The sequence below is a fragment of the Lonchura striata genome, chromosome 1, assembly GCF_046129695.1.
Source record: "Lonchura striata isolate bLonStr1 chromosome 1, bLonStr1.mat, whole genome shotgun sequence".
In the NCBI taxonomy this organism is placed as follows: domain Eukaryota; kingdom Metazoa; phylum Chordata; class Aves; order Passeriformes; family Estrildidae; genus Lonchura; species Lonchura striata.
In genome coordinates this window covers 70286703-70307109 of record NC_134603.1, presented here as the reverse complement: position 1 = coordinate 70307109, position 20407 = coordinate 70286703, and the positions used below count along the sequence as shown (strand labels likewise).

General features: G+C 37.7%; 1 protein-coding gene across 1 annotated transcript; it reads left to right on the top strand.

Annotated features, from left to right (window-relative positions):
* Window positions 1–116: 116 nt before the first annotated feature.
* On the top strand, window positions 117–20066 carry NSUN2 (NOP2/Sun RNA methyltransferase 2). The gene is made up of 19 exons (XM_021546854.3): window positions 117–216; window positions 327–484; window positions 652–756; window positions 866–971; window positions 1570–1641; window positions 4136–4220; window positions 5019–5211; window positions 5602–5676; window positions 6771–6901; window positions 9897–9970; window positions 12993–13123; window positions 13692–13788; window positions 14901–15076; window positions 15593–15685; window positions 16071–16206; window positions 17424–17504; window positions 17739–17877; window positions 18810–18849; window positions 19500–20066. Exons 1-19 carry the CDS (start codon window positions 139–141, stop codon window positions 19903–19905), a joined length of 2376 nt encoding a protein of 791 aa, XP_021402529.1. The 5' UTR covers window positions 117–138; the 3' UTR covers window positions 19906–20066.
* Window positions 20067–20407: the final 341 nt, after the last annotated feature.

The window sequence follows — 20407 nt, the reverse complement described above, 5'->3', positions numbered from 1 at the left end:
CTGCGCGCCGGGAGCACGCGGCCGCCGCGCGGTGCCCCGGGCCGGCCGGAGCGGGAGCGGAGGGAGCGGGAGCGGAGGGAGCGGCCGCTCCTCCCGACGGCGGGGCTGGTGGCGCGGCTCGGCCGCCGCCTGGCTGCCATGGGCCGCAGGGCGCGGGACCGCCGGCGGCAGCAGCAGCAGCAGCGGCAGGAGCGGGGCGGAGGCGGGGACCAGGCGGTGAGAGCCGGGCCGGGGCAGGTGAAGTGGGGCGGGGAGCGCCGGGACCGGTGAAGTGGGGCGGGGAGCGCCGGGACCGCCGGGTTGACGGCGGTGGCGCTTTTCTTCAGGGCTGGGCCGGCGGCTACCCCGAGATCGTGAAGGAGAATGAGCTGTTCGAGCGGTACTATCGGGAGCTGGGCATCGTGCCCGCCGGAGAGTGGGACGCGTTCATGGCGGCGCTGCGGGAGCCGCTGCCCGCCACGCTGCGCATCACCGGCTACCGCAGGTACGGGCTGGGGCTCCCGGACAGCGGCTGCCAGAGCCGCCCGGCGAGGTGTCCCGCCCACGGCACGGGGTGGGAACACGCGGTCCTTAAGGCTCCTTCCAACCCGGGCCGATCTGTGATTGCGTGATTCTCCATCCGGTGTCCCTCCGGGTGTCTCTCGCATGCAGCCACGCCAGAGAGATTCTCCACTGCTTGAAAGAAAAGTACTTCCGAGAGCTCCAGGACCTGGAGGTGGATGGCCAGAAAGTCGAGATGCCGCAGTCGCTGAGCTGGTGAGTGATCTGGAGGCGACACTAGGCATTCTGCATGTTTCCGGCAACCAGCCTGGCTCATCGGTCTCTTTCTTCCGCCTCTGTTCTTTTCCCGTCTCTTTTCCACCAGGTATCCTGAAGAGTTAGCCTGGCACACTAACTTGAGTAGAAAAATCTTACGCAAGTCCCCTCAGCTGGAAAAGTTTCATCAGTTTCTGGTTAGCGAGACAGAATGTGTAAGTTTCGGATAGATCTTGATTTTTTTTCTGGCATATCCTGAGGAATGTTTTATTGAAATACATTATGAAAGATGGAGAATCTACCTTTTCTCTCAGAAGTTGAGTGGCTCAGAAGAATCTGGATTTTTTCGTGCAGTTGGCAGTGATGCATCCAATGATTCTAATGCATAACTGCAGCTACAGATGTTTTTCTAAACTAATTGTATTTTTTTATTGTTGTTGGAGATGTTAAAATGAATCCCTGTAAAATAATCAGGTTTTTACCAGGTTTAAACCAAGTGTTTAAACCTGGTAAAAAGTGCATGCATGGGCATGACAACACTTAAGTGATAGATATTTGTCACTTGATTCAAGCTAGTTTCTCCTCTATTTTGAGCAAAACTGCAGAATTAATATAAATGGAGTAAATATACAATTCTTAGAAATTACAATTGGGTGAAATACTGTGATTTTTTTTGTTAAATTCTAAAATAATTAATACTGAGTTTATAGTAGTGTGTTGCTGACTGCTTTTTTTTTTATTACATAGCAATTTAAAAGTTTTGTTGCAGAAGAAATGCATTCATGGACATTTAATTTCTTTTTGCCTTTCAAGGGAAACATCAGTCGTCAAGAAGCTGTTAGTATGATCCCACCTCTGCTGCTTAATGTTAGCCCTCATCATAAGGTAAATCTAGAATATAATGTGTACTAAAGTTTTTTCCCTGAAATTAGCTCAAATGAAATTACAAATCACAGGAGCAGTATCAGGGCTGATACACGGTTCTGTTTCATCTTGGTACATTTTATGCTTTCTGCACATCAACAGCTACACTCAGCTAATGTTCAGATCACAAAAACACTATCAGAGGAACATCTACTTTTTCAGCTGTGTGCAATATCATGCAAAAGACACTTTGATTTTAAGCAGTTGCATAGTCTTATTTTCAAAGTGTAAATATGTTTAGCTGCATCTGAGTTCTGTGTTCTTGTTACAACCTGCATTTAAAGTAACGTAACTGTTGTTAACTTCCTCTCTCCATCACACTGAATAGATGTAGTTTTCAAGATGCAAGTGATAATATTCCCTACCTTGTATATTTCGGTCCTCTATGCCTTTTAAAGAAGCTGAAAAATTCTACTCTATAAATAATCTGTTAGATAAATTATTTTGGGTGAGCTGAGACATGCTGTTGGTGGTGGCTAAACACTATAGGGTGCTAACTTTAACTGAAGTGTGTGAGGAATGCCCATGGTCTTTTCTTAGGGCATACCACAGGAATGAGCATATCTGGTAGCAGACTTTCTGTTCTGACTTTGTGATGTTTTCATTAATGAGCTAGTTGCCTTGCTATCTCAACAGCCACGTTGTGTTCTTCTTTCTTAAATTTTCATACTGTATCTAAATTTTTATGTTTATCGAACTTTTAATATGTGTTTTAAAGAATACTTTGTATGCAGTTTTTATATTAGCAGTACTTAGCATACATAACTTTTCACCTTTTTTTCTTCTACTTTCACCCAACCCAGTGTATGACAGCTATGTCATATGCTGTTTTATGTGAGACAAGGTCTTCTTATCTCTTTTAAATTGAAAGTCTCAGTCCTGATGTGTCACAAGTGTATTTTGATTTTTGTCTGGAATTGAACAGGTGGTGAACACATTCATCTTAATGTAAAACACAAATTGTGGGGATATTTTTGCACACACCTTACATTTATATGATAAGCTAGCAGTATATAGGCTTTACATTGAATGTTTCATTTTGGATGAGTACTGCAGCATTTTCCAGAAATGCATGTAAGATTTCATAAATCAGATTAAGAATAGGTTCTTTATTCTCTCTTGTGCCAAAACAGCAAATGTTTAATGATGTAATGATGCCCTGACTTCTCATTTAGGACCTTTCATGGTCCTTAGTGCCTTAGCTTAGGAGCTGCTTGTTAGGACCAGAATTGCAGCTTACTTTTGCTTAACCAGCATGTTCTGTATGCCAAGTTTAACATGCTGATTCTGTCTTCCACAAGGATAAAATTAATGATTGTCAAACGTTCCCATAGCTGTGTTCATTTTAAATCTATTTTTCCATTTAGTTTTCCTCCACCATCAATTTCCTGGACAGTTTTAGCATGTGTTTAGCCTTGTGCATTCTTCATCATCTTTTGCATTATTTGCAAAAGTAGAAAACAGTAGCATCACATCTCTTAATTTAAACAGCAGATTCGATACTCTCTTGCAGGGTGTGCTTCATGATGCGTTAGCACTGCTGCACGACAGCACTTGGCACACATTGCCTGGAGCTCTCTTTGTGTTTCTCTGGGGTCTGTCTTCTGGCTTGGTCTTGTTCATGCTGGGGGCTCGCATGAGAATCTGAGCAGATCGTTCCCATCTTTTATCCTATTGCACGATCTCAGCTGATTTTTACTGGAGCCAAAGGTCCAGGAGCTAGACGTATGTTTCTGAAAATCTATGCTTAGGCAAGATGAAAGGCTCTAAGCTTTCTTGCTTAAGAGAACAGTGTGAGATGTCAGTTGTTTTGCTGTGAAAGTGACTCTACCAATAACTCTATCTCAAGCCAAGTTAGTGATTAATTAGGAGGGAGAAATACACTAAAATTTAGGTGTTGGTGTCTCTGCTGTTGTGTTCAGCTGCCTCAGGGCAGTTCAAACACTTCCTAAGTGTTTCTTCCAAGATAAAGAAGCAGGAGACTATACTGCCCCGATTTTTTACATTGAAACGTAAATGTGTGGGGAGGGACAACAAATCATTTTTATAAAAACTGTATCCAATTAATTTATTAATAGTTCAAAGAAAAGTACTATTTGCTCTTGAATGTAACTTTGTCTTCAATATATATGTAACATTGCAGATAACTTAATTTGGAATTTTTTGTGAACTGATAAAAAAGATAATATCCCCAGATCTGTATTCAGGTTCCTCTTTCAGATTTTATTTCAGCTGATGTTTTTGTTCCCTACAAAGTAAAGTCCTTTTTATTTTCAATCTTTAAACGTAAAGCATACAAGAATCAGAATTGTACTTTGTTCTTCTCAAATTGTTGTTCAGAATATTCATAATTCTGCATATTCAAAAATACCTAATTTAAACAAGAACATAGTAAATTTCTCAAGTATTGGAAAAGTGTAAGGCAGGAATTTTTAAAATTTTCTTATATTTGTAGATTCTAGATATGTGTGCTGCTCCTGGATCTAAGACTGCACAGCTCATTGAAATGTTACATGCAGACATGAATGTTCCTTTTCCCAGTAAGTCTAGAAAACTAAAAACTTGTTACTTGTAATTTCTGCTTTTTCTTGTAGTAGATTGTTTTTAATGTCACAGATGAGTAACTGCATTAAACTACATACTGAATTCCCCAAGGTGTTGTTAAGAGATTAAAGGTACCCATTTGAAGCTTCATGGACTTCCTTTGCTTGAAAAACAGACATCAGTTATATGCATCTTTTCAGTTCAGATTACAGTATGTGTGATTAGAGCTTGATTTCTGTATATAAATCAGAATATCTGGTAAATCAGATATTACCTGATGGTCTCTGTGCTTTCATGGTATCCTGCAAACACTGGATTAAGCTACTTTATACTTGAAGAAATTGTGGTATTTACAGTTTTTGTAAGCTTCAGAATCTTTATTTTTTGTTAGATGCTCACAGAAAATACTGCCCCATGACACTGTAAAGTTGTAGAGAGTGTGTGGATTCTTTCTGCATTGTGCGGAAAATTTGCTCATGTAGAGATTGTCTTTGGTGACGGTGGGGTTTTTTTCTGTTTTGGAGGTTTTATTTTCAAAAGTTGAAGGGCCCTTGTCTGTGTCTTACTGCCACAGGATGGGAGCTAAAACTCTTGAGACTATGACACATCAGTTAGCCTGCAATATGCTTTAAGATATTTTATGCTCAGTAAGGGCTCCCCTATTCATGAGCAGTCTTTTAAATAAAAATCTCTAGTGAAAGGTTTACAGAACTTTCCGAGACAAGGTAATAAAGTATGTAAAATTATTTATATGTTGAATAGTAAAACATTTTCCCACTATTTTATGTTCCCAGGTGGTTTTGTAATTGCCAATGATGTCGACAACAAGCGCTGCTATTTGCTGGTTCATCAGGCTAAGAGATTAAACAGTCCATGCATCATGGTGGTAAATCATGATGCCTCCAGCATTCCTAACCTTCAAATAGATGTTGATGGAAGAAAAGAGATCCTCTTCTATGACAGGATTTTATGTGATGTCCCCTGCAGGTACCTTGCATGTGAAGTTGAATACATGGATTTTATTGCTTTAAGTGCAGTGCTAAATATTTTATGTTACTGAATTGCGCCTTTTGAGTAGGTTAGTGAGTTAGGATTTATAGTGCAGAATGTCTTCTATGTGTGGGGATACAGAATCGAGGTGAATTTTTTCATTCCATGTGGTCCTTATATTTGATCTATATATATAGTTGAAGGGCTTCAAATTTTGACCTTGTTTGGGACACTGAAATACAAAGACAGGGAAGAAACAAAACGGAACAGTGTAGGAGAACTAGTTACAAGGGAGAGGGACTGGTTTTTTTGTGCTGCTATAAATGACTTTGATATGGAAAGAGTCTTGCACATAAATAATACAAATCTGTTTGACCTCTGTTGCAGCGGAGATGGAACCATGAGGAAAAACATTGATGTGTGGAAGAAATGGACAACACAAAATAGTTTGCAGCTCCATGGGTAAAAATGCTTATTGCACATCTGCACTTCTTTCATTTTTCTCTCCTTTTTCTATATCTTTAACATCTGCATGCATTCACATGTTAATATATGATAAAGCAGAGACTAGGAAGAGTAATTTTTCTGAAATCAAGAGCTTAGTGGTATTGAGAGGAAGTGTAGGGTTTCAGATGTGAGGAGGGAAGCATGTGAATCTAAATTGCTTGTGTTTTTACAAATATCTGTCATGGAAATATTCATTGAATTGATTTAGACAGGATAGCTAATAAAATGGAACAAACCACTTGGTTGGGATTCTTAGCATTTAAGCAGGTAACATACTGCTGGAAAATACAGTAAGTTGTAAAATTTATTAGTGATATTTTAAAGTCTTTAGGATTCTAGAGATCATACACAAATTCAGTTACCTGAGATGGGTTTATGTAAACTGATGGTGAATGAGTATTTAGCCTAGTGCAGGCACATGATAAAATAGTGCTTGAAAGAGATTAAAAAACTCAGAACATTTTATTGTGTATTTTTAACAAGCTGCGGATGCCATTGGTTACTGTGAGTCAGCTGACCTGTGACTTCTTGGCAACTCATTAATTATTGCAGGTTTCATTTCAGTTGGAAGTATGCAGGTAGGATCTAAACTCATGGTCCAGCTCCGTGATACCTTTCTCAGAAGGCCGTTGCTGTTTAAGCTGTGTTGTCCATAATATTTGTAATAATCAGATTACTCCTCATTTTAACTGGACTTTTGAGAAGAGTCCTGTTTTTGGGTGTTATTTTTCTACTCTTGAGTACTTCATAATAAAACTGATGCGGCACTAGAAAGAACAAAATAGAAAATGTTATATTCAAAGGTATACTGCATTAGTGTTAATGTTTGACCTAATTGTTGCTTTAATTTAATAGGTTTAATTGTGAGTGTGTCTGCAGTATAGACTGCACTAAGCTGACTTAGTTCAACACTGACTGTAATTTGTGTACTGCTGACAGCTGTAGAACTCTCCAAGTTCTGGCTTAGTCCATGGAGAGTTGTGTGTCTGCAGTAAAGCTTTTTGTGGGTTCCTGAATGATAGCTGGCTAGATCAAGCATGTTCTGTTAGACTGCAGTTGAGAATTGCAACCCGTGGTGTTGAACAGCTGGCAGAAGGTGGGAGAATGGTGTATTCCACGTGTTCCTTGAATCCCATCGAAAATGAAGCTGTGATCGCATCTCTGCTGGAAAAGAGTCAAGGTGAGAATGTAAGCTTGAACAAAGTGGGGAACTCTTTTATTTTTTTCCCTCAGTCCAAAAAGGCTATGTGTATGATGGTACTAGTGATAAGCTTAGTGTGGGTAATGTGCTGCTAGTTTGCACAACTGTAGAAATCTTTTGGTACCATAGGATTTCATTAATGTTGAGCAGTTTTCTTAAATGGGTGTGAATCAGCTGCAAATACAAAACCTGAAGAGTTGTGTTAATGATACAGAACACACTTCTATAGATCAGTCTCTGTTATCTGGCTCCCACTAACTGCTTTCACTGGTTGGAATCTATGTCTGACATCTGCAATTCCTTTGGAAAACTCAGTGTGGAGCATTGCTGCTGTGCACTATAGGAGTAAAATGCCTGGAGTGTAGTTAAGCAGTTAGAGTGAAGTAACTACACCAGTAGGTGGTAGTCACTGATACCTGTAGCATCCTTTGCCCCACATTTTGACATGCTTGGATTTTTAATGTGTTTAAACTCATGGGGTTCTTTTTGCATTTTTGTCTTGCATGTGAAAGCTGAGGTTACAAGAGGTGGAAAAAACTGAGATGAGCTGGGAAGCTGCACTGCATCTATTTGTGATAGTAGAGTTCTGTAGCCCATTTAGTAGCTGGTGCATACTGGTTTTTTCTGAATCAATAACCTGAAATTTGGAAACATCTAATTTGATTTGGCATGTAAAGTTCCACAGACTTTAAAGTTGAGCCTTTTACAGAACAGAAGCAGCTCTATTGCTTTCTGGAGCTGCATTTACTCTGGAATTTGGTAGCCTGTTTTGTGTAATGTTTACATTGTGCCAGTAGCTATTCTGGCCCCAAATTATGTGTGGAATTTCATTGTCTTAGAAACAGCACTTTAGCTTAAGTGCTTACAGGTCAATTAGGAATTGACTATGTGATTTCTATTCCCACTCTTCTGTGCACTGGGGCAGATTCATCTTATGGCCTGTGTGCAGTTTTGATTCCTTAAATATAAGAAAGTCATTAAACTATTAGAGAGCATGCACAGGAAGGCAACAAAGATGATAAAGGGTCTCCAGGAAAAGTCTGATGACGTGTGGCTGAGGTAACTTGTTCTGTTCAGCCTAGAGGAGACTGAGGGAAGACCTCATTGCAGTCTGAAACTTGCTCATGAAGGGAAGCAGAAGGGCAGGTGACCGGTGACAGGACCCGTGAGAATGGCCTGAAGGTGTGTTCAGGGGAAGTTTAGACTGGATATCAGGCAAAGGTTTTTCACCCAGAGGGTGGTTGGGCACTGGAACAGGCTCCCCAGGGAAGTGATCACAGCACCAGCCTGACAGCGTTCAAGCATTTGTACAATGCTCTCGGGCACATGGTGTGACTCTTGGGGTGTCGTGCAGGGGCCTGCGTCAGACCCAATGATCTTGGTGGGTCCTTTCCAACTCACCTTATTCTGTGAAAGGACATTTTTATTTAGAAGTAGTTTCTTTGGTAATTGTAGACACGTTCCCAGTAAATTGCAGTAGCCTTATTTAAGGCAATAGTAAGCAAGCATTAATTTTAACAGTGCAAGATTGGAAAGCATTAAGAACTAGTTGGGATAGGAACACAAAAGCAGTAGGATGTGGAGGCCAGCAATTATAGCACCTGTAGGAAATTCAATACTTTGACAGAAGGACTGGCTCTGATGTTCAGGTCTGGTGTCTGCCCAGTAGAGGTATTTTGAGGCATACTTGGGAGGCTGTGATGTGTCCCAGCAAGTGAATGTTATCCTTGAAACTTGAACACACGTGTAGCTTAAGAAGGTAGTAGTAAAGAGGCTGTGCAGTGGTCTGCAAGGGGCATTGCACTTCAATAATTAGTTCAGGTCAGTCCAGAAGTTTGGTGGTAGTTTCTAAGAGTTACCTTGGTGAAGCAAATGTGTGGAGGAGATGAGAGATTGCTTTCCCCTTAGACATGAGGGAATAGGGAGAAGGCTTTTTTGTACCATGTAGCAGCTATTGGAAACTGTAGCACTTCTGACAGACTCTTCAGTGCCTAGTAAGTCTGGTGTAATCTTTGAGACATCAACTGAAGTCACGGGAGGCAGGAGTATTCAAAGGATGGATGCAAAACATCAACTGTAATCACATTTGAGATGTCATTTTTGAATTTTTCTATTAATTCGTATATCTCCTTTTCATTTATTTAAAAGACTTGCTTAAGCTGTCACTGTAAGAGTAAATGGTTAAAGTCATGTAGAACAGGCTGATAAATTGGGTACAACATGAGGAAATACCTACCTGACTGTTAAATAACTTAAGTATTTAGAATCACAGAAAAGCAATGTTAAAAGTTATTCTTTTCTAGGAGATCACCTATTTAAACAGTAAATGTTTATATCATTCCTTCTGGACTTTAGGCAGCTTGAAGGTTTTATTCAGTAAATTAAGCTATACCCTGTTGATGTTTCTTGTAGTGATTGGACATATTTTTGGCACATAGTCTTTTGTTGTGTTAGTGTTAAAGAGTTGGAATTTTCCTTTCCATTTTAAAAATAAATTCTCTTTCCTCTCTCTCTGGAATATATTGAGATTGTGAGTTTTTTAAATTAGAATATTTAGGCATTTCAGAAGACTTGGTTATACCAAAAGTTATTCCCTGAAAAATATTAATCGGTATAGTAAATCCAAATACTGAGTAAATGAGAATAAGAACTTCAATTATTTCATTGCTTAGAACACTAATGTTTAATGATACAAGTTGTAGAGTATTTCTCTGCAGCTGCTACAAAAATATCTAACCATTATATTTTGGGTAATTTATGGTTACATCTTATGTAGTTATTATTAACAGTTCTTCTCACCTTCTTTGTTAATGTAAGTGGTATAAGTTGTATAGCGTTTTATTTCTAGAAAGTTTTAAAAAGTACTATTTGCAAAACGGCTTAAAACTTTAAGGAAAACTATTTTTCTAAAAGTTAATTGGTAACATAACTCTTAAATTCTGTTTTCAAAACGTTTATATTCTTGGGATTTCAGGTGCCTTAGAACTTGCTGATGTCTCTTCTGAGTTACCAGGTTTGAAGAGGATGCCAGGAATTACAAAATGGAAGGTACTTAACCTGATATTTTTGTAAAGTTCTTGGTCTGTGGTAATGTCTTAAATTAGGGAAATTCTGAAGTGTAACATTTCACAACATTCAGTTGAGCTGCATAAATGCAGTGATTTGATGTTTAGGGGAGACAGCTAAGCTGAAAGTCTTTGCAAGGGTAGGTTCTTTGCCCCTCATCTGCTCTCCCCTTACCTCTAGGTTTCTTTCCTCTGTCCTCTGTACTTTCTTGCTAAATTCCCTATCCTGTTGCATATATGTGGCCTGTAGATGGCAATATAATTTCAGCCACTTTTAATGTTAGCCATCTATCTCTGTCTTCAGGGTCTGTGAATGTTAGATTCTGCAGTTCTTCAGCTGGTCTATTTTATTTCATTTGGAAGTCAAAGCTATGAAACTTTCTGCAAATAAGCTGTAAAGCCTGCAGTGATGTGACTAATCCTGTAATAGTATTCTGTATATTGTTCCAGACCTTAAATTATTTCAGTTCTAGAAATAAACTAACAGCGGGGGGGCAAAAAACCCCAAAGCTGCATCAGCTTCCTGTCAAGAGTAGAGTCAAGAAAAGTAGAAGGCCATCCTGGTAGTGGGGAAAGATACTGATTAAATTTTAGTTATGAGTGTGTGCCTTTGAAATGCCATTGGGTGTCCTGTCTTACCATCTCACTAGTTTCTTGCAATGCCAGGTAGGTTTATGCCTGTGTACAGGCTAATGAACAAGACGCAGAGAATAAAAGATTTATGTATGCTTTGCCACTGTAAATGCAGCTTAGAAACGAGTTGATTTCTTTCTTCTTGCAGTTCCTAGAGTATTACAAGTATTACACTGAATACTTGTACCTGAAGAACAAATGTAATGCATAACTATGGCTCTGTGATCTTAATTTTGCTTTTTTTTTTGTATTCCATAAAGACACTATACATATATATATATATATATATATATAATGATCACTAAGGGTATATTTTATTCCCTGTAGCATATATTTCTCTCTTTGCAGTTGAAATATAAATCTCCTTAACAGGTTTTAAAACCTAGTCTGATAAAATTTGTTGAAAGTTTGCCAGACTTTCTTCAGACCTAATTTACTGCTACTGTATATTTTCATGCCTCACTGGCTAGCATGTCACTATGGATATATTTGCTTATTTCGATGCTGGTTTTACTTGGCATAGTCTTTTGTTCCCTGGTGCAGTATTTGTTTTCTAGGAATTCTGTGACTGATTACATTGAATATTCCTGAACATCGTTTGACTGTAAATCTCTGGAAACAGCAAAAACAGAAATAAGGTTTCATTCAAGGGACACTTGGGTGTTTGGAAATAGCATTCAGTACTCTCTCCTTAACCAGATGATGAGTGAACTCCAGAGAATTATTTTGGGCTTGAAGGAAGACACCTTTTTACCTCCAGATTTGGTTGTCTGTTCCTGCAACACTTTTACTCTTCCTTCTGCTCTAACAGGTGGTCAGTAAAATGTGCAATAGAGAAGAGTTCAGAGTGTTCTTTGGTGCTTTGTCATTCTACCAGTCACACCAACTTACCAGTTAGGCTGGTAAACCAAAACTGAACAGCACAGGACTACTAGGCAGTTTCTCTAACAAAACAAATTAGTTTTGGTTTTTTTTTTACTTTGGTTATTTATCACTCCTATTGTTGGTTTATCTCAAGCTTGAGTTGTGACTTCCAAAGAAGAGTAGTTCAGAAGTACAGTCTGTCTTGTCTCCATCTAGCACAACGAAATGTAGCATATTTTGACTTGAAATACTAATTCTGTAAGTACAGTAATTTCTATTTCAGGAAATGTAGAAAGGCACAAGGTGTGATCTAATCAGTGTCTGAGAAGTGCCAGACTTCATGATGCTGAAATCTGCATTTCAAAGTTTTTAGTGAAGCTAGTCTAGATAAATGTTCATTTCAGTTTCCGCTAGAGCACTTGTCTAAACTTTCAAGACAGTCACAGTAACATGTATGAAACCACTTTACCATACTTGCCAGTCCTGAAGTTGCTGTCACTGCAACTGCCTTACTTTGATGCCTTAACAACAAAAATGGACCTTCCTTTCAGTGATTAATTTTATGCATTTGCCCTGTGCATCCCCATTTAGGACCTTTCTTACAGCTTTAGCATCCAGTACAAAACCAGGCATCTAGACCTCTGAAGTCAAATTTTCCCTGGCTTATTTTTTCACTTTGGTATCCTTGCTTTGATGGGCATCAAGAATGTTAGAATGCCTTCCTGTAAGAGTTGAGGCTCTAACCTTCTGCTTGTATCTTAAGAGTCCATGAAAAGCTTTGACCCTTAGCCAGACTGAGGTGATGTTATGTCTACACATTGTCTTAGAGTGGATCTGTAGATAATTTCTGAGTTCTGAGTAGAATTACAGATGCTAGAAAATTCATGGGGACATTTCTTCAGCAACTCTCCACAAACATCTCTGTCAGTGACTCGTCTATGCCCATGTCATGCAGCTTTCTGCCTATCAAGCTGTTGTGTTGTGCTCTTGCATATTTCTTATGTAATGAAATTGGGATTCTTCAGTTTTGATCTTTACTAGACTGCAGTAGCTCTTTTCCCTCGTATACTGCTTGGAAGCTGCCTATAATACAATGTTTCACAGCCAGTCTCATGGGAGAAAAAAGGAGTAGTGTATCTTAAATCTCATGATTCACCAATCTTATGTATTTCACCACTGTCCTTCCACTGGATTTTGGTGGTTCACATGTTTTAGCAGGTTAACAGAGATGTTTGTAGTTGATTCAGCACTAATCTGCACTATGACTGTATGCTTTTCTTTTGAAGCATATGAAGTGGAGCAAAGAGCTGCAGCTGGCAAGACTCTCCTACTCTGAAACATACACATACAATGCACAAAGAAACAATACACTTTAAAGTACTTTATTTTCTATACCAGAAGATAACTTCTTTATTTGGGGTCTGAACCTTGGTTTGCAGTTATTTTAATTAAGACTTCTAAAATGGTGACTTATATCCTTCACTGAATTTATATTTATCCCTTTGAAGGTGATGCTGAAAGATGGACAGTGGTTTGAGGAGTGGAAAGATGTGCCTTCAAATAGGCAAACACAAATACGTCCTACTATGTTTCCAGTGAAAGATGAAGAAAAGCTAAAGGCAATGAATCTGGAACGCTGGTAAGTTTTCCTATAGTAGATCTTAATGAAAATTTGATGTAATATATATGGCTGTGGGCAAATTATAATTTGGTCAGATTAGGAATGTGTAGGTCTGAGTATATTTTGGTTGCTTCATATGTAATGGCAATGCACAATATTTTAACTCCAGTGAATCAGGAGAAATTACTGCAAGTTGCATAAGAGGGGTAAGTGCTCACTTGAAAAGGTCAAATTCTTTGCATACAATAGAGATAAACAGTCAAAATTACTGAAAAAGTGTGTAAAACTTTAACATATTGACAGTGTGACTTACTTGCATGTAAAGGCTTTCCACAGCTATTCTAAAAATATTGTTTAGAAATGAGTCATTCAAGCTCAAGTGTGAATGGTGAATTAATGTGTTGTATTGATGGAAGTAATTTTGCCAGAATGCTCTGTTTAGATCCTGTTTGATAAATTAAATCTACACAGTCCTACTAGGAATACTTACCTTATCCTGAAAGTAAAACATGTGGGCCTTCTGGTGTTTCGTGATTCTGAATGCAGTTATGAATATGCTGCAACGTCTTTTTTCTTTTCTCTCTAGTCTTAGGATATTGCCACATCATCAGAACACAGGTGGCTTCTTTGTGGCTGTATTAATAAAAAGGTCTCCAATGCCATGGAATAAACGTCAGCCTAAGGTAACTTCTTTTAAATTATCTAAAATGTAAATTACTAATGATTCAGGATTTTTTTAAAGTTTGCACATAATAGAAGACATACTGTAACTGTTCCATATCTGCCCTTCAGTTACAGCTCAGTGTGTCAATTAAAACTAAAATCCCAAAGCCATTAAGTACTTAAGAAAAAAACAATGACAACTTTTATAATAAAAGAAAAAGAAAAAAAAAAGGGGGATTTTAAAATGGTAGTAAAACAGCAAGCTAAATCTTGATCCTAAAATTAAAGCTTTCAAAGAATTACAGAAGCAGATTATATCAGATAGCTAAAGCTGTCACTTCCTTCAGCTGTGTGTGGTCCTCTGCTAAAAAGCTTTTTTTCTGCTGTGTTATAAGCTAATTCTGATTTCAGTTTATCTCACTCTGTGGCTGGTTGCTCAGGAGTGATTCACTAACAGATTAGCAGATCAGCAGCATGGGGAATGGATATAAAACTGTTTGGAGCAGCAGCTTCAGCCATCTGCCTTTAATCCATTTGTTGTCAATTGTCTTTAAAATCCTGTCAACAGGGTTTTAGGTTGATGTGATTTATCTGATCTCTTAGATTGTCATGTCTGTGAGAAGAACTTCTTGTTTGAATCCCTTTAAGGTGTTTATTTGATTTGCTTCAATAGAACAACTTAGGAGTAAAATGTATGTAGCAATAAGGAAGAAGCATTTATTCAGAAGTAAGCACCCTCCAAATACTTTATACTCTTCTAAGTTAAAACGTTGTAGCACTCTTACAGAAGGTGTGCAGCAGCAGGATGCATGTGTCACTGAGTGTCAGGGGAAAACAGCAGATCCTGTTTTAAAATAGTCTTCTCTAAGTGCTTGAACATGATTTTGTAGATGGTACAAAAATAACTTTCTTGGACAGTTGGTATGAAACTGTCCAGATCAGTACTGGAGGTAAATGCAATTTATAATGGTATCTTGATCTAGTAATTAGATTAACTCCCTGAATGGATCTGTTTAAGCACTTGCATACAAATTGACAAGAATTAAGCATATACAAAGAGAGAAAATAGGTGCCTTCTGTTACAAGTTGGATGCTACTTTTACTTTTTTGAAAATGCTGTAATTTGAAATAGGTTCATCAGAAATTACCACAAAGAATAGGAGATACTGAAGTGGCAGCAGCTAATTCAGGTAATGGTTCTGACTGTATTATTGAAGAACCAACACTTGCTGAAAATGAAGAATCTAAGAAAATACAAGAACTGCAGAACCTGGATACTGAGCAGAGTAAAAAGGAAGGAGTGTGTGGGTAAGGACCACGTCTAAGTATTTGTCCTGTGACAGCTCCTCAATTGATGAGTATTCTGTAGTTCTTTTGTAACTTAGAAGTCAATCAAGAAAAATTAATTCATTCATTCCGTTGTCTTGCATTTCCATGTTTTCTGTCTTGTCAGTGTTTATTCAGCAATGTGGGAAAATAACCAGTTTTCTTATTAGCATTTGTTAAGTCTGTTAAAACTCTCTTCTCTGTTAAGGGAAAAAATACTTTCAGAAGTTGAAAGATCTGTATTGCCTTCACAATAATTCCATCAGAAATCTCTGTTTACTTGTTTTTGTGAACTCTGTTTCCAAGCACTGCTTCACTTCTGTATTTTAACAAGTTAAATTGTGTGTAGTGTTAGTGAAGCACAAGAAAATGCCAATATTCTCTTTGGCATAATGTTGTTACAATAAGCCAAGAGTTGACTAACTGAACTGAATATGCTGATTTTAAAGCAAGTGAAATTCTGGTGAAATTGAAAATGCAATTTTATTTCCTTTCTAGACCGCCACCATCTAAAAAAATGAAATTGTTTGGTTTTAAAGAAGACCCCTTTGTGTTTCTCCCTGAAGATGATCCATTGTTCCTTCCTATCCAGTAAGAAAAAAAGATCTGTCTGTTTTGGCAGTAAGATTCCTATTAGTTCAGGGATGTTAGTAGTTCAAGTTTGGTTCATTACAAAGGATGGGTCTCGTTGGTCTTGCATAATAACTTACACCTTACTTTGCATCAGGGCCCCCTCTCCTCAACACTTAAATGAAAATAGCTAACTAGAGTTTGCACTGGAAATTTTCCAGTGTGTCTCAGTGTCTATAACAGCTTGTCTTTTCTGATGTCATGCAGCTTAGAAAGTCTAATCTTTGTGTTCTGAAACCAAAGTGCTATGCGTTTGCAGAGATAGCTGGAGGAAATGGGCTAAACCATGCATTTTGAGTATGTGATTTTATTGCTCAGTTAATCAAAACAAGTATTATGGCCGCAGGAAGTTTTATGCGTTGGACCCATCATTTCCCAAGATGAATTTACTGACTCGAACTCAAGAAGGAAAAAAGAGGCAGCTGTACATGGTTTCTAAGGAGCTAAGGAATGTGCTTCTGAACAATAGTGAGAAGATGAAGGTATGGTTCATAAGCATCAGTGTATATCTCCTTGAACTTGCCAAGAGTACTGTTTACATAGAGGATTAGCTCTCTGACAGGCTATATTTTTTTTTTTAAGTCTGAATTAATGTTTTCCTCTCTGTCCCTCCTATGTTAGAGATGAAGAGTTGACTGAGAGGTAAATAACAGTCTCTGAGATGAAAATCAGTACATTTTTGGTGGATGAAAGAGAATTTCAAACTAGAGAGACGAAATATATAACTCTTGTGTGTGTGCCAGCATTTTTATGTAGTCTTCAGGTAACTTTACAAGTTTACATTGATGATGTTGTATTTATCACCCTCTTAATTATAAAAGTATTAGGAGCTTTGAAAGCAAGCCAAAAAGATAAGTTCAGCTGAATTATTTACTGGCTGTAATACATAGAGACATTGTTTCAAAGTAATTTTAACAATTAAAGATTTTGAAAGTTCATTAAGCTGAGTGATAAAGGGATAATAAGTAGTTTCTTTTTAATTAGAGGGATTTTTTTTTATGATTCCCTGTGGAAAATGTCTTGCAAATGCTAGATTTGTCTTAAAAGTCATTGTGTAATTTAGGTTGGAATGAGTTCATGTAGTGGCAGCTTCCTTCCTACACCAAACAGCTGACTTCAAAGCTAGATCAGATACATTCTGGGGCCTCATCCAGTCAAATCTTGAAAATTTTTGAGAAAATTCAATACATCTTTGCAACAGATCTTTAAGATGGATAAACAATTATTCTTTTATCCCCTATCCAGGAAATGGCTACATAATTGACAAAATTTTAAGAAACTGGTGCATTATATTAGGTAGTGAGGCTTGAGTACCACAAAGCATAGATAGTGTCCAAATAGTATTCACTTGTACATTTTTAAAATCCTGTCCTTGATTGACTTCCCGGAATCACACAGAAAATTCTTACTCAAACTAAAATTTAAGTTAGATATTAGTAGTTTGCTGCCCTCTTTTTAGAACTGCCACTTCTTCACATTGTTCAGTTTTCAATGTGGAAAGGAGTAAAAGACATTTTATGTTGAGGGAATGCCACATTCTTATAGCAGGAGTTGCTTTTTTCCTTGAATAAATTTTCACATTAATTCGGTATTCAGTGCAAATGAACTTCTGGTTGAAGAATTGAAGAAAAAACAAGTTCAGAGTTGTAATTTAGAATTTATGCTCCCTACTGATGTTTATTGGCTTTGCTGTTTGCAGGTTATCAACACAGGGATAAAAGTCTGGTCTCGCAACAGTGATGGTGAACAGTTTGGATGTGCATTCAGATTAGCACAAGAGGTAATTGCATAGCACTGTGATCTCGAGGAAACCAAAGTATTGAGGAGATATTTGGTTTCCTCAAGAGCCTATAAGACAGCTGGCATTAACTTTGTCAGCTGAATGGTAATTTACATTTTCAGTAAGGTTTCATTTTTTTTTCTGGTATTAGGTAAAGTGCATACTGTTTTTAACATTTTTACTTCAGAAGTCAGTGGTTAAATTTTGAAATAATTGTCTTTATTTATTAAACAGGGTATTTATACTCTTTACCCATTCATTCATGCAAGGATTATAAATGTCTGCATAGAAGATGTCAAAATTCTCCTAACCCAGGAAAATCCATTCTTAAGTAAATTTAGCAGTGAAACACAGAAGAAAGTCAAGGATATGGGTAAGCCTGCTAATTTTGCTGTCACAAAATTATTTTTCTACTTTGCACAGAAGGTTATGAAATCCTGTAACATAAACTGTGTATGCTCAAAATTTTGACTAAATTTATCTTAAATGTACTTGTTGGGTAAGTAAGCATTACTGAAAGCTAGTTGTTGCTAGAAATTGTAGTCCTTTCTGATTGCAGCCTCTAAGGTTTTTGAGCTTTAGGGAACAGAAGAGTTGCCAAACAGGACTTCTGCAAAATAGTGCTGTGAGGCAGCATTTAAAATATCTGATGAACAAAGATTTTCTATGCACTTCTGGTTTTTCTGCCTGTTAATGCTCCAGTTGAAACTGTTTGTCATCTGCAATTGCTTGTCATAACCTTATGCATCAAATATAGTTACTCAGATTTTATTTTCTTAAATATGGGGAACAATGTCTACTCATATTAAACTTTTAATTTCCTCTACACTGGATGCTTAAAGATATGAAAATTGGTTTTCAGCCTTTTGGTATTGTTTTATTTCCAATTCATTACTGATCCTTGTACTTCCATGTTTTATGAGATAAAATGGGAAGAAAATATGTTCTGAAGTTTGGTCTGGCATACTCTTATGTTCATTGTAATTAAGTTAAAGTTTCATGCTGGATTCACTGAGTGAGTTAATCCACTGTGTGGATTTCGTATTTTAATTTGTTTGTTTGGGAGTTTGGAGGAGCCAATGTTGGCAATTGTGTCTGTGACTATATACATACTTTGGTTTGAAAAAAAAGGGAATAAAATCTGGTATTGTCTATACTTCAGTGTACTGATGTGGATAATTGCTAACCATGTCATGCTCTGTGTTTGTCTAAAAACTTGTTTTATTGAACATTTTCAGATTACAATCATTGTATCATTGTACCAAGTAACACATCTGTTTTGTTTTTGTTCCCCCTTCCCTGTAGCGATGGGAAGTATAGTTCTGAAGTACGACCCAGACCCCGAGTAAGTAGATGTGTTGCTTTCCATTTATGCACTTCTAAGACCTGGATAAGAATTTATTTTCACTCAGCAAAAACAGAAGTAGAGGCATAGAGATGCAGTGAGGGAAACAGTAAAGCCATCTAGGATACAGAGAATAAGACAGGGAAAGAAGCTGTCTTATCAGTGAATTCTTAAAACAAGCATAGAATTTAGCTTCATAAAGGAGAGCTGGTAGTTGTGCCAGAGATCAACAGATCACTGCATGTGATTTATTTCCCTGTAAAGTCCAACATTTGGAATGGAAAAAGCTGCTTTTTATTGTTCCTTTTTGTGGACAAAGTAACTTTTGTGGACAAAACTCCTGAGAATTTTCTTAATGTAAACTTTCATTTTGCTGTTCCTTGTATTAGTTTTGAAACCAGAGACAAAAAATTATTTTGCTTGTTGCAGAAATTTAATAGCATTGAGTTTCTGGGTTTTTGGCGTGCTCGCTTGCTTGTAGACAAGCAGGTGCCTGTGTACGTGTTGAAGTTAAGAACAATGTACTTTCATCTTCTGTGAATAGTTACAAAATGTGTTCGGTATTAGAACTGAATTGGTGTATGGCTATAAAATTAAGTTTTGAAGATGAACTTTCTCATAACTGGCTGAACTTAACTACTTGTTTGTAGAAAACCTCATGATCTTCAGTGTCCAATAGTGCTGTGTGGCTGGCAAGGGAAGACTTCACTGCGTGCTTTTGTGCCCAAGAATGAGAGACTTCATTACCTGAGGATGATGGGAGTTGAAGTGTTTAAAGCAAAGAGGAAAGAGGAAGAATTGGAAAACAAAACTGAGGAAGAAGTTCAACACAGACTGGTGCAAACAGAGGAAAGCATGGATGTGGAAGATAAAGAACATGATTTAGTAACAAAAATGGAAGCAGACATAGGTGAACAGTCTTCCCAGAGTCCTGTCAAAAGCAGTGCTATGGAAACAGAAAATAAAATTGAGGATTTAGACCAATCTAGTAAGAATGCCAACAGTCATGTAAGCCAGGAAGGCAATGACACAGATGCAAGTAATGTGAAAGATTAGGCTTCTTTCTTTATTGCTTGGCAGCTTCCATGAGGCTCACATCCAGACTTTTGCTTTTAGCATGAAACTGTATTTTAAAATTTGGTCAGAATGGGATGTTACTCTTTTAAAGCTTTACCTATTTTATATTTTAAATGAAAGCTATAAAGAGATTTCCCTTCAAGTGTGTCTCTTTTTCACCATTTTAAACTCCTTTTTATTGTTGGGTTTGGGTGTCTGTTGCTGGCAACAGACCAGTAAAATCTCAAGTCTGTATTTTTAATGGAACAGTGGTATGCACAAGTGTGCATGTGTGTAAGTGGTCAAAAATTCCTTCAGAAGAAAAACCTGGGGTTCCATTTAAAGCATATAGATTCCAAAAACATTTTTTTTTCTCCTATGATTGCTTACCCCACCTACCACCTGATTGGTTGCTGTTGATAAGTGCAGGTTCTTTAAAGGGTAAAAGAATCGGTCTGAGTATCCATACAAGTTCACATACAGCTTATCTGACTGACAACCT